The 18,675-nt window shown below is 34.4% G+C and overlaps 1 protein-coding gene across 1 annotated transcript; it reads left to right on the top strand.

Annotated features, from left to right (window-relative positions):
• The first annotated feature begins 5,145 nt into the window (after positions 1–5,145).
• LOC100372001 (tachykinin-like peptides receptor 99D) lies at positions 5,146–14,236 on the top strand. Its single transcript, XM_006811180.3, has 4 exons — positions 5,146–5,807; positions 7,438–7,588; positions 11,748–11,947; positions 14,044–14,236. Exons 1-4 carry the CDS (start codon positions 5,146–5,148, stop codon positions 14,234–14,236), a joined length of 1,206 nt encoding a protein of 401 aa, XP_006811243.3.
• Positions 14,237–18,675: the final 4,439 nt, after the last annotated feature.

Below are 18,675 nucleotides of genomic sequence, written 5' to 3' on the forward strand. Positions count from 1 at the left end.
CTGGTGTTAGACGATCAACGGTTAGATTTTGCTGCTTTGAAAGAATATTTACGAGAGAGAGCACGGATAATATTATGTCATTATTTTAGGATCAAGCCTTAAGGTCACTTGACGTCTCAGGATAGTAATACGCGCGTTATATATTTAAAATTCCATTGCGCGTTATTTATTCAAACCTAACGCAGACCCATTAACCTAACATTTAGTTACCAAATCCTCGCATGTAAAAACACATATATTACTATACAAAAATTAATGTACAAAAATAAACATAATAACCAGTCGTTACACAGAACGCTTCAAATGTATTTAATATAATACTTTATTCAACAGATTAATGTTTTCACTAAACACCACAATTACGTTGATTGACAAGGTTATATGCAAACACGATTCCCGTGTTTATTACAACCCTAATCTCATATCATCGGTAATAACACGGTTTTCCCGTTTAAATGTTACCTTGAGACGCCGATACAGATCGTGAAGTAGAGTAATGATCCACGTAATATTTTTCAGTAACGTTATTTTATCACACTTTTCCATGTCGGTATCTATTCACTTGACGTGTTTTTTTATAATTATTGTTATAGCATATCATATTTATTATATATATACACAATGGTTGCATTAATTCACACTGTAGATTCGCCCTGTAAAAGATCCTAATTGTTTGCAAGCCAATTGCCGACATTTCCTTAGTGGTAATTCTAAACAAATGGCACACACATACGTTCACATGCATTAACTCCTTTTTCTTAAATGTGAAGCTAGAGATATAATTTGTACAGTGTAACTTGTGTCGAAGATGTAGAATCAATTACGTTTTGTCAGATTACTGTTTCAATAGTTGAATAGATTGGTGATACGATCCACACACGCTTTTTAAAATGTAGTATTCAATGATCAATAAATTAGCGTTTATGATATTACCGATCTGCTGAAGTTATAAGTACTATTTTTTATTGTAGATGGTAACCGACCCTGCCACGTAATTCAAAGCATATGTACTGTGGCCACTTGCAGGAGAGACGGCACAGGCATTCAATGTTCGTAATGTTCACCGGGAACGAATATATATTAAAAAACTAAATTAAATAAACTAAATATAAGTACTTTTCTCTTGGGTGTGGCAAGATATATATTGAAATAGTATCATATCATATCCGCTTGGCAAAGACTTTTATTTCTTTCGCTGTTCTTAAATAGCAAAGACGCAAGGCAAGGCAACGGTGGTTAAATGTGTGTGCCATTTGGTACTGCTTTTTACTGACTAAATTAAAAGCATTTATAAAGCCTGTTTTCATATCTCATTGAGGAAACGTATATATTAATCGTGCCTCATGAATAAAACCAATGAATTTGGTATATTCAGGTCATACAGCGAACACGTATATCAGATTGTTTATTGCAGTGTATGTACTTATGATTAGTATTAAAAACACACAACGAGAGTTTGGTTTGTCTGTAGTTAGTCACGTGGTACATTCATTGTTATGAAAGCGGTAAATTGGACTTCATGAACTTTCAGGGGCGCATCTTTAGGTAGCGTAAAACGATTATGTTTTCTCGACCGAAAAGCAAAAAATCGAAATAGTGTATCTTGGTGAAAAATAAATGTTATTAATAACATCATTAGATTATTCTCAAAACATGTGCGTTCTTATTAGCCGTTAATGCAAATACTCTAAATGAAGAAAATACTAATGTTATTAGCTTTAACTAATTGGCTTTTAGATTTACTAGATTGAATTAGATGGGTATTGATTTTTAGTTCATGTTATTTGATTTACACGTCTAGCTTTGTGTTACGTTACTTCAAACAATTTGCTTGTTCGCCAAGGCGTGAAAGCCGTGTATGCACCGCATGTTCACTAAAATAAATGTAATTGATAAGTTGTGAAATGATTTTCTAATATTTATAAAGCATTGTAGTTGTTGCATCGGATTAATATTCGTTAGAACATTGTTTAATTCTAACCTGTGGTTGAAGGGTCGACCCTGGGTGAGTGTGTCATATGCTTAATTCATTCACTAACGAATGCAACTTTCGTGAAACCTAGATTAAAGTACACATGTGATTGCTTTCGATCGGGCCAGTATAGAAAATACATTTGGTAGGGTAATAGCCGCACAGCCCTGTCACGTAATCCCATACTTTATTATGGTTACTGTGACGAATATTACACTTGCAATTTGATATAAAACCATCACTGTAGTGGACGTCTGACTGTAAATACATTAAGTTTTTATTTTATCTAGTCAGATGTGTTTTTATCGATGACATGTGATAAGTAAAACAGTAATATGAACAACATATCGTTCTAACTAGCACCTACATGACTACTAGAATATATAAGTTTTAGTTCTACCACTGGAATATATAAGTTCAATTAGAACAGTGTCTTTAAAACGGGCCACATTTAATCCGTATCTTAGCACGTACTAAGAAAACGTGCGTGACCGCTACTATTAAACTTTCAGCAAAGGGAAAAGTAAATCATGTTAACTTACAAAAACAAAAGGGCAATATGATTTTAAATTTTAAATGTAATAAAACAAAAACCGTGAAAGTAAGCTAGTTGCCATGGAGGGCCTCTCACATATGTTTGCGCTCGTCTTAAAACAAACATAAGTGATGAGTAAACGCCACTTTTATATGTTTCTATTTACAATGAATGAAATGCTAGTTTGTGACGATTCAAATATTCAGTGTCATTCTGTGTCAATGAAACAAATACATCTCCAAGCAGACATACACAGTGTCTACATAATTAAATAATTTCAAAACATGGATAACCACTTGAGACGTTTTACAGAAACTACATGTAACAATTACTAGATAGTCAAATCTTTTAAACCTTTCATGTTCTTTCAAACCTTAATCAATAATTGATAAACGTGGTGGAATAAATTCGAACGAGACAAACCTCTATTCATTTAAAAAATTGCGAAATTTTGTAGCGGTGAAAATTTCTCCGGGGGTCTGAAAACCGGATGGTCTGTGGCTTTTTCGAAATAATGTCTTCACGAATACCATAACATGCTTAAATCGTGAAACTTCCTGGTTGCGAATATTAAACGTTTTATAGTATATGTGCGTATATAATTACCGTATTGATCGAACTTAAGACAACAACTCACTTCTGGAAACAAATGTATCTAGGTTGTGAGCAAAACGTGTCTCACCACACACATTTACTTGAATGAGGGCAATGGCATTTCATAATTCAGGAATACGTCTGATGTAGAGCACAATGTAGTTCAGCTACATCAAAAGGGTTATACCTTTTAAAATAGCAAGAACCATTAGAAAAACATGGATATTGCGTAATATGTTTTAAGAAGCATTCGCGCACACGAAATCAATATAATATTCAAACATGTCTATTAATTAAAAATTATTAAAAGTGTAAATATGTATATCTTCAATGAGTACGTTGATATATTGTCGCGTAATACTTTTAGTATATTTAAGATGCACGTGTGAATATATTGTATTTGTACGCAAGGACATAATAGTAATAGCACATTTCACTACATGGAGAAATGTGAACACATATTCTCTTGTAATTTGTCATTGCGATCAAACCTGATCATAAGTTAATACATATTTTGTATAATGGTTAAGTGAAATGCATTTGTTTTACATTTAGATGTCTTAGTTTAAAAAACAACTTCGCATCTGCTTCCTCACGGTGATATCGATGATCGTTTGTTTGAAAGCTAATGTGCACTTACAAGGACTTTGTTTCTTGACTATATTCTTCTGTAAATGGTGCAAATCCGTCTTTTAATTATTAGTGTTTGCCATAAAACACATCGTAATTCTTCGAGGGCGCACATTACTTTTATGTGTATGTGTCATTAGATGTAACACTCGTAGGCTTGTTGTTTGTGTAGCGGCTTACCGAGAACATTGTTCATACGTATGGCCTCCGACTGCCCCTGTGGAATCTGTGGAATCAAAACTTGTAATTGCTTACTCGCGAAAGGTAACTTACATGGTACTAACACGAGGATTGTGATGCTGCGCTATTATCCGCGATTTAATGGTATTTGCGAGGTAAGCCGTGTCTAATTTGTGTAGACATTTGCATTAGTGATGTCAAAATTGATATAAATTCAAAAAGACATTGGCGCCCAGCTGCAACATTGTGCATTTTGCGGTAAACTTTTTTTTAATTTTTTTTTATTATCTTTATATGATATTAAAACAATACAAAGTAACATATAACTGCATAATATACAATTTCGTAAAAAAGTACAAGAAATTTAAAATGAAGAGGTGATTTCTGTTTGAATTTGAAGGTATGCCCATTATTATATCTTTCTGAGAAAATTATTATCAATATGCAGTTATCCAAAGCTGACGTGATTTACCAAATACACTAAATATCATGTCATTGAGAACAAAGCCTATTCTGTCGTGTGAAATTCTCCAATAAACTCACGAATTGAAGTGAGCATTGTATACAACTGTTCTATATATTCGTGAAAACAATTCAAGGAAGATCAATGGTATCCAGTTATTGTGTGTATGTGTCATGTATAGGGACATGTTCGTCATAACGTTCTGCTCACAATATTATGTTTTTACATTCTCATAGATACGGATTAACTTTAGAGAAACCTGCATACAATAACCGCTAGTTGGGACATTCGATTGCATTTGTCTGATACAGCTGTCATATCGTGAAGCCTTTGAATTCCCTGTATAAAATTGCAGCGTCTGAAAGTTACAGAAGTGAATATCACCGCTGAATTTGTTTTCAGGGATACTGTTGGACAGTAGCTTTCGATTTATTTTAATTGTTCATTGTCTACTCAAGTGGGTGTTGATCATAGGACTTCTCGGATTATAAAGGCCAGTGATGCTTTCATAGTGGGATTATCTACTGACTGACTATTTAGCGTGATTACTGAATTTTGTAGCCAAACGATGAAAGCGTGTAATTATTGAGAGGGGGGTTATCGCGCATTAACCTGTGTCTGACCCTTGCAAGTCGGAAGATCACCGGATTGTTTTAAGACCTTAAGACCTCAATATTTCAAAGTAAAGAGATATAAAATGTGCATTTAATTTGGACTGTCTTCATCAGCAACGCACACCAAATTTGAGTTTCCAAACACAAGTCTGCAAGTATGTCATTGTCTTCCGCGTACATTGCAAGTTTGAACTTCACTCTTCATTCCACACTAGCACCATCGGTAGAATACGATTACGAGTACAATTGGAACGAAACATGTCAAGATTTCAAGCAGCCGATTATAGAGACCTTCATATGGACTTTACTTTTTGGCGCGATGATTATAACCGCTGCCGTGGGAAACTGCATTGTTATGTGGATCGTCCTCGCCCATCGCCGTATGAGAACAGTGACTAACTATTTCATCATTAACTTAGCTCTCGCGGATGCCCTAAACGCGATTTTTAATATCTCGTTCACTTTCACCTACGTCCTCCGAAATGATTGGTATTTTGGGAATGCTTATTGCAAGATCGTACGATTTATCTCACCATTAACAGTCGCTTCAAGTATTTTCACTTTAATGGCTATAAGTATAGACAGATATATCGCGATAGTTCACCCAATGAGACCGAGGATGTCTAAGATCCTCGCTAAAACGATTATCGCCGTCGTGTGGATTGCGTCAGCTGCAATCGCCCTCCCTTGGCTTATATTTACCAATATCGATGTTGGTGCATGTCCTCCTCCAGCGATAACGGACACACCCATCTACGTACGAAGAGTCTGTGCTACAATATGGCCCGACCAGGAAAATTACGGAGATTGGTATTTCTGGTAAGTCTTCTTACAGCATAATTTAATGAGTTATAACATAAAAGTCGGAATAGTAGTGATATATTATTATTATCCTGAAAAGACAAAGTTTGATTTTTTCATGAACATTTTGCAGCTGAGATTACAAAATGCTTGTATTTGTATCTGTACAGTAGGAAGGCAAGTTATAGCGGAAGTTAATTCACCTAAATGATATCTGTGAATTTCCTTGTATTGCCAGCGTCAGACAATTCCCCGAATATGTTTGTAATATTCTTAAATGCGTTTTATTCTTTCTGGTGATTTTAGTTCACTGCAAGAGCTCGCATAGTCCGTAAAATGTGCGGCTCGAACGTCTGCACAAAAATCGAATGATTGTCTTTTTATTGTAATTGATTTAGGAAATGCCTATATTTCAATATGACGTTGAAATACCTTTACTTTAGCAAAACTTACCATCACCAAATATATATAGCAGATTATTAAACGTAGAAATATCCCCAAAATAGGTTCGCGTTTCTTGAATCCCACGCAATGTTTTAACGCCACTAGAACGCTATAACCTTTGTTTGTCATACAACAACAGTAACCCGAAATATAAATGCGTATAGTTCGTGCGAGTGATTAACTATACGGCAATAACTTCACTGAGTTTGTTTCTGCTTGATAAAATTGCATTTCACACAAGTTAGGCCTAGGTATAATTGTATGACGACGATTTAGTTTAACGTCACTGAAGTTATTTCTTTTTGTACACGCTACTATAATTCATGCAAGGACACACAGATGTAAAAATGTTTAAATGTTTAATTTGGCACAGACGAAACGATCATAAAATTCGGCTGTATATGCTTGACGTGGCGATTATATCATACGTATGACACTAAAATAATATTCGTTATTCACAACACCTTGCACCATTATAGGAGGCATGAGCCCACCTTTTTAATAACCCATTTAAACCAACCTGTCAACACATTTGTGTAAATATAAAAAGACTCTATGAATGAGGCAGTGATTTGTTTTTAAAGAATTCAGTATTAAATCTAGATAGTTATACGTTTTTCTAGTGTAGTTTTAAAAACGTACCTGATGACTACAATCGCATCGTTCCCAATACCTTCAAGCTAGTGAGTTGAGTATTCACAGAGTTGGATATTATTGTAAGCTTCCACAGTTAGTTAAACATGTTCATTAACGTGCAGTCAAATAACGGACTAGTCAAAGATTGACAGATTGATAGTGCAAATAAAAAAGTACATGTTCTATGATTGTATGCTCTAAATGAACATGTACAATACGAATACTATAATACTACGTTGATCGTTTAGTATTACCAGTCTATATATCAAATAATATCAGATGATGGCCTGTGAAACGTATGCAAATTGAAATTTTGTTTAAATTCAAGATTCTTAGAGTTGCAAATTGTACTATGCCCCACGGTTTCCAATTCCTTAATTTTGTGTTGTACAACAAAAAGACATTGATATGTACACTATTGGCTCAATTTCAAGGTAGATTTGACCACGATGCAAGTGAATGAGATCGTGACACAATTAATCTTTCACTGAAAATTGTTTTCTTCGGTGTGGATACGACAGAAAATGAGTTACAACGTCAAACACAATTTCCATTTGTATATATGTAGGTACAGCTTCAGTTTCATGGTGGCCACGTACTTCCTACCATTGATTGCTCAAGGCGTGTCTTATAGTATCGTTGGTATTAAGCTATGGGGCAGCCAGGCCCCTGGAGAGACATCGAACAGACACAGAGAGCAGTTAAAGGCAAAACGAAAGGTGCGTATAATGTAGAAATAATATAACAGATAACGAAATGTACTATGTATATAGAGAACGATTGTACGTACAAAGACACCCATTTATGCGGTTTAAGTTGCAATAACAAGGAGCAAGACGTATACAAAATACACGTCACTAATACATACATTTTGGAAGGAGGGGGAATACAATAACGTCAACGTTTAGAATTATATGTTGCCCTGATAATTAATTTCGCTAAATTCTTACAAAGTGTCTTAACTTTCTTGTAATTAGTGACATTTAGGTTAGATTAGATTACTTAGATTTGTTTAGGTCTTATTGGCAAAAACCGTCAAACGTTGTTTGTGATATGTAAATTAGAGAGCCGCCATCATTGATATTGCTCGAGACAGCACTGTGGATTATTTTCTGAGCTGACGTACGATTGACTGCTTATGATCACACGAAAATGTCATTACTACTATTATATAACTAATAATACTGTTGAATTAATGATATTGAAACAAACGTTAACTTACGCCTATGAGATGTCTAATGATGGTCCCTACACTCTGTAACATCAAAGATATATAAATATGTCGGCATGTATAAAACACCATTGATGTAAGAATCAAACCAATATTTGTAATAATTACAAATATGATTTCATCCTGCTATAAGAGGATTAAACGGTCGGGATTATCGGTTTGTGTGACACAGCCGATGCAAATCGTTTCAGTGCTCGTAAGCGATCACGACAATTTGCTGATTCACATGACGCGCGCCGACACCCTCACTTCCTGTGTAATTGTCGAATTAAATCTATTTTGATATCACTCAGCATTGTTAAATATGCTTATTTTGACAGTACAATGTTAGACTGAATATGACACGAAAGTGAAATCACAGTAACAGCTGCTTTGTTACACTGCGTTAAAAAATAAATAAATTTGAAGTGACCAAACTGCTACAGGAGATTTCAATGCTATTTCATTCGCGACTATTTCATGAATATCGTGGTATATTACACTAATTGTTTATTCAATTTAACTAAACCCAATCAATCATACTTCACCCAAAACTCATGATAACTATTAAAAAGTAATATGAATATACATGAAGAATTTGGAATTATTGATTGGCGGAAAAATCAATTGCAAAATTTACCATAACTGCCGAGGGATATACCATTGCGTGAGACAAAACACAATCAGCAATAATATACGATTATCAGACACGAAAACATACACGACGTCGTAAAAAAAATGTTTCTCGCGTGTTGCAAAATTCAAGTGAAATTATATTCAAGTTATATTTTAATGACATTTTATATTTACCATTATAACTATTTTATAGCGTGAATGACCGAAATGTTGTTCTCGCTTCACAGAACTTTCTTTTACCATCACATTAACGAGATGATGCATTGATTAACATGTCACTCGTGTAGTATCAAACATTGCATGTTTGCGATGTATATGTGATATCATCAGATCAGTGAATCCGTTGAACATTAGAAACATTACACGTGTGTGATGCATATGTGAAATCATCAGATCAGTGAATCCGTTGAACATTAGAAACATTACACGTGTGTGATGCATATGTGATATCATCAGATCAGTGAATCCGTTGAACATTAGAAACATTACATGTGTGTGATGCATATGTGATTTATCAGATCAGTGAATCCGTTGAACACTAGAAACATTACACGTGTGTGATGCATATGTGATATCATCAGATCAGTGAATCCGTTGAACATTAGAAACATTACACGTGTGTGATGCATATGTGATATCATCAGATCAGTGAATCCGTTGAACATTAGAAACATTACACGTGTGTGATGCATATGTGATATCATCAGATCAGTGAATCGGTTGAACATTAGAAACATTACACGTGTGTGATGCATATGTGATATCATCCGATCCGTGAATCCGTTGAACATTAGAAACATTACACGTGTGTGATGCATATGTGATATCATCAGATCAGTGAATCAGTTGAACATTAGAAACATTACACGTGTGTGATGCATATGTGATATCATCAGATCAGTGAATCAGTTGAACATTAGAAACATTACACGTGTGTGATGCATATGTGATATCATCAGATCAGTGAATCCGTTGAACATTAGAAACATTACATGTGTGTGATGCATATGTGATTTATCAGATCAGTGAATCCGTTGAACACTAGAAACATTACACGTGTGTGATGCATATGTGATTTATCAGACCAGTGAATCAGTTGAACATTAGAAACATTACATGTATGTGGTGTAGATCAGTGAATCCGTTGAACATTAGAAACATTACACGTGTGTGATGCCTATGTGATTTATCAGATCAGTGAATCCGTTGAACATTAGAAACATTACACGTGTGTGATGCATATGTGATATCATCAGATCAGTGAATCAGTTGAACATTAGAAACATTACACGTGTGTGATGCATATGTGATTTATCAGACCAGTGAATCAGTTGAACAGTAGAAACATTACATGTATGTGGTGTAGATCAGTGAATCCGTTGAACATTATAAACATTACACGTGTGTGATGCATATGTGATATCATCAGACCAGTGAATCCGTTGAACATTAGAAACATTACACGTGTGTGATGCATATGTGATATCATCAGATCAGTGAATCAGTTGAACATTAGAAACATTACACGTGTGTGATGCATATGTGATATCATCAGATCAGTGAACCAGTTGAACATTAAAAACATTACACGTGTGTGATGCATATGTGATATCATCAGATCAGTGAATCCGTTGAACATTAGAAACATTACACGTGTGTGATGCATATGTGATTTATCAGATCAGTGAATCAGTTGAACAGTAGAAACATTACACGTGTGTGATGCATATGTGATATCATCAGACCAGTGAATCAGTTGAACAGTAGAAACATTACACGTGTGTGACGCATATGTGATATCATCAGACCAGTGAATCAGTTGAACAGTAGAAACATTACACGTGTGTGATGCATATGTGATATCATCAGACCAGTGAATCAGTTGAACAGTAGAAACATTACATGTATGCGATGTATACGTTATATTATCAGATCAGTGAACATTGAAAACATCATAGTATGTATTTGATGTATAAGTTGTAGTATCAGATCAGTGCATACATTGAACATCACACTAGATTACATTATATTAGATTGTTAATGTTGAGAGGATAAGCCTCACAAATATGCATTCCAAATTTATGTCGATATGCATTTGGATAGTGTGAGCGACACACCATGGTAATTACAATCACCGCATTGTATTACTGGGATTTAGGAACTGTATTATTACGAATAATCCGTAAACATGGCGGGATATTGTCACCTTATTACATTGATGAATTTTGCAGTTGTCAAGTTGACACCTGCATTTTCAACAACTTATGTCGATGGTATGTGTACAGTAGCGTCAATGGATGCCAATGAACAGAACATCGTTTACAATATGATGGAAACAAAATTCATGTACGTCTGTAGTCGCAATACATTACATTGTACACCGACAAAATAGTTGTGCAGCCAAATTGCCGAGCTAGTTGATCTGTTTAATCACCATAAAATTACTAGTAATCTTAAGAATAGCGTATATAATGACCACCAGATGTATTAGTTCAGTGTACGAACGAATTTATTACTGCATACGTTTGGCGACTGCAGTATTGTGATTAAATTGTCCTTTTTAAAACATTGCACCGGCAGATTTGGTGTGTCTTTAAAAGGTCATCTCTTTACGCTCGCAGAGTGTGCTACCATATATATTTCTGGTATGTTGTTTGGATATTCATATGACTGTAGTATGAGTGTAATGTTTGTTAGTAGCCGTGTGAATACTTTAACTTGTCTATGCATTAAGGAATCACTTCTATAAATCCTGCAACACTGTTATAACTGCGATGTTAACGTTAACGCGTGATATAAATTGGAGCTTTCCCTCGATGCGGCAATCAATCAGGTTGTTTTTCACTAGTTGTTGCCTTTGTGCATTACCTTAAATTATTCATTCAGATATTTATTTTTTTTGGAATTACCATATTTTATTTAAAAAAAAATAATAATGTCAGTGTGAGTATTCGTAGTTGCAACATACGTTGGTACGTGTGACCCAAGTTCATAATGTACTATATGATGATGTTTAGCCGTTTTGTATACAGGTTGTGAAAATGATGATTCTAGTCGTTGTTATCTTTGCAATCTGCTGGCTTCCGGTTCACGTCTACTTCTTACTGGGACGAAGCTACAGCGATGTATTGTACAGTCATCCTAATGCCCGTGAGATTTACATGGCTGTGTTTTGGTTGGGAATGAGCAATTCAATGTACAATCCGTTTATCTACTGTTGGCTGAACGATAGGTAAGTTGTCACCCACATCTTATTTATTCTGGTAATTATGCGATGTCGTTGCCTTTAGCATTTTGAGCTATGTGTTTGAAGGTTTAATTGCGACAGATTGTGGAGTTTATTGACGACATTACCGACTACTACCTAATGAGCATCCTGATTGGGACAAACTCAGAATACATTGAAAGACTTGTCAGTTTTTCATACAGCTTTACTCTTGTACAAGACAATCAATCCGTGTTTCGGGTGACATTTTCGTTAGCGCATTACTATGTCTAAATCCCTACTCCCTTCCCATAATAGGCAAGATTTTTTAGTTTTTTCGTACAATTAAATTGAATTACTCTCCATCATATATTACAACCATTTCAAGGCTTCACTTCATTCATTTATAGCTTTAGAACAGGTTTCAAGAAAGTTTTCCAGTGGCTTCCGTGTGTACACTATACCTCGGACGAATGGAACAAATCGTTGGGATACACGAAAGTAACATACAAAAGCCGAGTACATGACGTGTCCGCGACCAGAAGTAAGATGATGTCACGAGTGTGAAAGCATAGCTTGTTTCTGGTTGGTCGTTTTGTCCCAATGGTTATTCCCCCTATGGAATGTGATTAAATTACATGACCATTTTTGAAAGCATTACGTTAAAACACGAGAGCACGAAGTTTTGGTTCTGTGTCTGAAATGCTATTTAGTAACCGGTTGTCTGTTCATTTTAAAGTTATGGGGAAGTAATAGAATGAATGAGCTGCTTGGCTTTAAAAAGTTACCTGACAAAATTAGTTCATATAAGTTAGTATATATGTTTATATATTTCTTTCATAAATCACACTTCTTATCATTCAATTTACTTGTATTAATTTAGTTGCATATACAATACTTATTGTATTCTTGAATCGTTTTGCCTGTTTCCACAGCACCTTTCATCATGGCTGTTCACTATTTTTCTTGTAAAATATCCGAAATCTTGAATGCACTTATTTGGCATGTGACATTTAAATCCCCAATGTCTGCGCATCCTATCAACCAATCAGAATCCGGCTTATGCTTCTGGACTCGTTTTAGTAAATTACGTAATGCATGCATGGCAACCTAAGTCTTCACACATCATGTAGATATTTAAGTGAGCAAATGTATTTTAGTATTGTTGTATAGCATGATATATATTATATATTATACCATTATTGATGGTGCCTCTGAGATTTAAAATTGCCTTTCGATGATACATATCAATTGGATTTAGTGATCTACAACGAATCAATTTACAACGAATCATTTCCATTTAATATTTCTTATTTAATAAATATGGCGCAATCGTTGACGATATTATTCAATACGAGATATAATGGTTCAGTGTGTTATTATGAGTTCATTATGTTTCTGCACATTCCTTACTACATACATTATGTTCACATGCGCACCGCGTGTGCCGCAACCACTCTGAAGTGTCCGTCATTTATTGTACACACTTTTAAGTTAGTATCCATATACCCCATCATATGCCGTTCACGTGACCATGTCACCATGATTACGACGACTAATATAACTTAAATACGTAACGTCTGTAATGTTCATAATCGTGTGCGGTGATATAAGATGAGAATTCTATTTCGCACGTTGGTACTACGCGCTCAATAGGTAACAGTGAGAATGTGTGTAGAAACGAATACGGAGTTGATCCATGCCACCTCTAATTTTGAAAACCGAATACACGCGAGTGCACTTGAAAGAAAAAAAAATGCCTGAGACGAACACTAACCATTTCGCAGACTAACTCATTTGCGTTTTAGTTTACCAAAAACTAAATGCATTCTCGAAGTCGTTCTTCAACGCACACGGTCATCACATTTTAAAAGAAGTTGCTATACTTTTCATCAAGATTTTACAATACTTCAAACGTAAGAATTTACCTATCAAGTTGTGGTGTAATTATTAAGCAAAATGGCGGATTTGATGACGTATGGCGATATTGACGTATTCAGACAACATGGCGGATATGAAGACTCACTTGGTAGAAATGTCGAAATCAAAAATAATATGTGATATGGCAGTGATGTTTTAGGTCATTGTCCTTGAATAAGTGAAATACATTTATTTGCTTACAGATTCCGGCGCGGCTTCAGGAAGGCCCTTCGGTGGCTGCCGTGTTTCAAATGGGCGCCAGGTGAACGGGTCGATTCTGAACGACCAGCAACTCTGAGCGGCACGTATAGTAGCAGTCAGAGCATGAAGTTGATGAGGAACGGGTCAGACATGGCAACAACGGTCGACGAATCCATGTTGGAGAACATGCTTTGAACTATAACAATTGTAATGATCTTTGCTTTTTGTCGAAAGAAAGTACCACGACATCGAAGCAAGCAAATGACACCTTGCCACATACTTACCAAAATTAACATAATTACACGTGTTTCCCGGAAAATTAAAATTCTTTGTTACTTTCGGCCAAATATAATGGATGACACAAGACGTATATTTTAAGCTATATTTGTATGGTACGATGCCCCGATGGTAATTAAGGTGTTATTTTGATGATGGTTAGAAAAGAATTTTGTTTTTGTTAAGTATATATGGCAATCAAATAATGGAGTTCGGTAAACGGTGATTAAATAACACTAATGCTGGAAATTAACCATATAACACACACTTCGCCACGGTCAGCAAACATGCGTTTCAACAAGCACAAAGAATATATTGACCTCTATAGCAAACACGACGCATGGAGCTGCGCAAAATTTCTTTCCGAGTGCCCTACTACAACGTTGTTATATTGTGGGCTTCATAGAGTAGCACAGTAACTACAGATGAATTGTTAATATGTCACATGCATGGTCTTGTCTTGAATACTGTACAGTATGTTTATGACATAATTTCACATTCTAGTGCCTTTTAGGAAAACATGTATAATTGGATCATTTACTTGAAACTACATATTATTTTTTCATTAAATGGTTAATGTAGGATTTAAAAAACTAAAGAAACTATAACAAACTAAAGACAAATATAACATATATACATACAAATTTAGTTATTTGTGGTATATGCAATGTATATTTCGCATTTGCATCTCTAATACTGACTACAATTCAGCTAAATTGTTTGTATCTCAAGCCGTTATTTTACAAACATTTTTGATATAGAGAAGCATTCATCACATTCCTTCACAATTTAATAACATATTTGTAGAATGATTTGTAAACTATATTATAACACTTTGGAAACATAATGTTAAATGGATGACAGTAATACATATCTAATATATTAAAGCAACTAAAAATACTGTTTGAAGCGACTGCTGGCGATGGATGGTTTGCCGATCATGAATAATCGTTTCTTATCATATGAGTTTTACCATCTCAATTTGTCACTCTGTTGACGAGAGAACAAATAGTCATACCTCGAACAATCATGACACATAGTAGAATTGTCCAATTACAAGTGAAAGAAGACAAACAATGTGTTAATAAGCCAGTCCAGACTTCTTTTTAATACAACATCTTCGTCTGTTCTAACTAGTATTCCAGTTAGAACTAACTAGTAAACGCATACCAAATTCATTTTATGTGTAACAAAATACTATGAAGAAAACTGTCGATCTTAATATTGGTTTATTAAGTATTTAGCAATCTATACACAAATTGTCATAGCATATTCTGTTTCAAAAATAAATAATGGATTAAGGAACGGTAATTTAGGATATTTTCTGCATTCTGAGTACATTTTGACATCGACTATGTAAAAATTCACGAAGCATTGGTATTAATCTTTTCCCTAAATCAATAAAAAATTTCAGGTACATATGAGCGATATGTTGATATTCCATATAAATATAATTACCTGTATTTTCCGCATATCATTAAATATACCATATGGCCTGTTAATGAACCAAAGACGACGACAAAATTGTGCTATATATTCTTAAAAAATAAAATGCCTATCGTGTCATCTTTTTATCTGTAACGCTCGACCTTGATTACAGGAAGTAATATTTTCTTTGTTTGAATTTATGATAATTAAATGACTTGATACGTCATGAGATATTAAACATTGATGATATGTTTGGTAAAGGGTTTGTTCAGTAAAACATTTATACAGGAATATGACGACTCAAGGATGAGTAGACATTTTATATATAATAATTATATATTTAATAATATGCAACTTATTTACTCTTAACAAGTCGTGTTCACTAATTTTCATTGCGAACTATTCAAATTAGTATTCTTTCACCATATTAAAATTATCCACACAAACTTACATTTTTGTCAAAGCTAGCAGTCAACCTTAGTGATTTGAATAAAACCGGATACATTAAGGTTTTGTATTTATTAGTGCCATCTTGCATATCTGCTACATTTAATTTCAAACAATTGTAGGTATGTTGAGCATATTCACTCACTTCGGCAGTGAAACAGTAGGTTCTATTGTTATTTTTTGTTATGTTCAGGTTTATTTTCTTAATGAATTGTACTTATTATCGAACATGGCGAAATTAAACCTAGCCAGTACTTAATGCATTTACATTAGTTTGCAACATATGTCCAATATAAGATAGTTTGTTTAATTCAATTGATATAGAACACTCAATTTGTGGTCATGGTTAATAATGTGAAGCATATCTGCTTCTATGTACACAATCTATGCATGGTATAATAGTCAATGATTTGATTAGTTTAGAAGCGCTTCATGTGTATGCTTTGTGACTGAATGTATTTATTATCACGATTGGTAGCATATGTTTAATTTTCTATCACACTGTAGTCAGAAAGTCGGAGAATCTACCAAATGTGTGCTTCTGATAGAGCAAATACAGCATTTAGCTAGTTAAAATTATAAATATTTAAGGAAATAATGACCGTATTTGATAATGATGGTGATTTTGATATATATTCGGTCATATATCTTGTCAGACAACAGTACAGTTATGGATATTATTGAGGTTTCATGACAATAAATATTCATCTGATACATTAGTCATATCACATTGTCAGATGCCTTCATTGTAGCACTGGTTACTATCTGCAGCAGTGCTTAGTACATTTCAGTTTTGCATATTAAGAAGAACACATGACAAATATATATAATATTTTATTGAAGCCAGTCAAAAATTGTAACAAGCAACCTCTTGAATGAGATAGCTCCGCTGTTAGCAGTGCACATTTTAATTAAAGAACTGAAGATATCATTAGAAAATGAACAAATCTGAGAGAGGTGGACCCGAGGTTCCTTTATGTATAATATCAAAGAAATCTAACTTGCAGTTTCCAACAAGAATTCGAAAATATCACTTTTTACCACAAATTACAGAAATATTCATCGAAATTAGAGAATTGAAGAAAGCATCACGAAATAAACAAATCTGAGGGAAGTCTACGTGTAGTACATATATGTATATTATCAAAGCAATCAATCGAAAATATCACTTTTCACCCAAAATTACAAAAATATATTCATCAAAAATAGAGAATTAAAGATATCTTCACGAAATGAACTAAATTTTAGAGAGGTCTACCTGAAGTACCTATATATATAATATCAAAGCAATAGGACTTGCCGTTTTAACAAAGAAGTCGAAAATATCACTTTTTACCATAAATGACATCAAAATTAGACAATTAAAGATATCATCACGAAATGAGCAATCTGAAAGAAGTCTACCTGTAGTACCAATATATAAAATATTAAAACAATTGGAGTTGCAGTTTTAACAAAAAGTCGAAAATACCACTTTTTACCAAAAATGACAAAAATATTCATCAGAATTAAAGAATTGAGGGAATCATCACGAAATGAACAACTCTGTGGGAGGTCTACCTGAAGTACCTATATGTATATAATCAAAGCAATCAGGCTTGCGGTTTTTAATAAGAAGTCGAATATATCACCTTTTACCAAAAAATATTGTTCAAAATTAGAGAATTAACGATATCATCACGAAATGAACAAATTTGAGGTCTGCATGTAGTACCTATATGTATTATATCAAAGCAATTGGACGGTTGTTAACAAGAGATCGGAAATATCAAGTATCACGAAAAATGGCAAAAATATTCATCAAAATCAGAGAAATAAATAAATCTGAGAGAGATCAACCTGAGGTACCTATATGTATAATATCACAGCAATCAGACTCAGAAATGAACAAATCTGTCAGAGGACGACCCCAAGAATCTATGTTGCAAATATGAAAGCATTTGGTTTAAAGGTGTTGAAGAAAAATGTAAAAAGTTGACTACAGACTACAAACTACATACTACAGACACCATATACAAACTTCACAGACACATCTTTCAACAAATCAAACTATCGGTATTTTCGAGAACGACGAGTATCACATAACAGTCGCACAGAAGTCGGTCTAATGAGCTCTATCTCTTCAATTTAGTGGACACACGTGGAAAAGGAAGGGCGATAGCAATATAAGCGATGACGTCGTATTGGATGGACACGCATCAAAGTGAAGTCAAATTATAATTAGCATATCTAACAATAGTGATTCCTAATCGTTCTTCCAAGAACTGTGTTTAAGCAGATTGTTCAGTGGGTCATTTTCGGAGTTGGCAATTCCTCACATACTCATATTGTTGAAGTTATGGATCAGCATACAAGTACTATGCTCGCACGTAGACAAATCCAGTAGATGAATGTTTCCAGGGAAACGCATCGTCCAACCAGATTACCCGAACGGTGTAATGAAAATTGCCACCCAAATTTGCAAGGCAAACCCCCGAAATGAT

This window comes from Saccoglossus kowalevskii, chromosome 19, assembly GCF_978046115.1.
Source record: "Saccoglossus kowalevskii chromosome 19, keSacKowa6.1, whole genome shotgun sequence".
In the NCBI taxonomy this organism is placed as follows: Eukaryota; Metazoa; Hemichordata; class Enteropneusta; family Harrimaniidae; genus Saccoglossus; species Saccoglossus kowalevskii.

Bases quoted from the DNA above. Each gene is read 5' to 3' on its own strand.
- LOC100372001 (XM_006811180.3), top strand. From the start codon at position 5,146: ATGTCATTGTCTTCCGCGTACATTGCAAGTTTGAACTTCACTCTTCAT. The intron at 7,589-11,747 runs GTGCGTATAATG...TTTTGTATACAG, and splicing joins AGTTAAAGGCAAAACGAAAG to GTTGTGAAAATGATGATTCT. The intron at 11,948-14,043 runs GTAAGTTGTCAC...ATTTGCTTACAG, and splicing joins TACTGTTGGCTGAACGATAG to ATTCCGGCGCGGCTTCAGGA.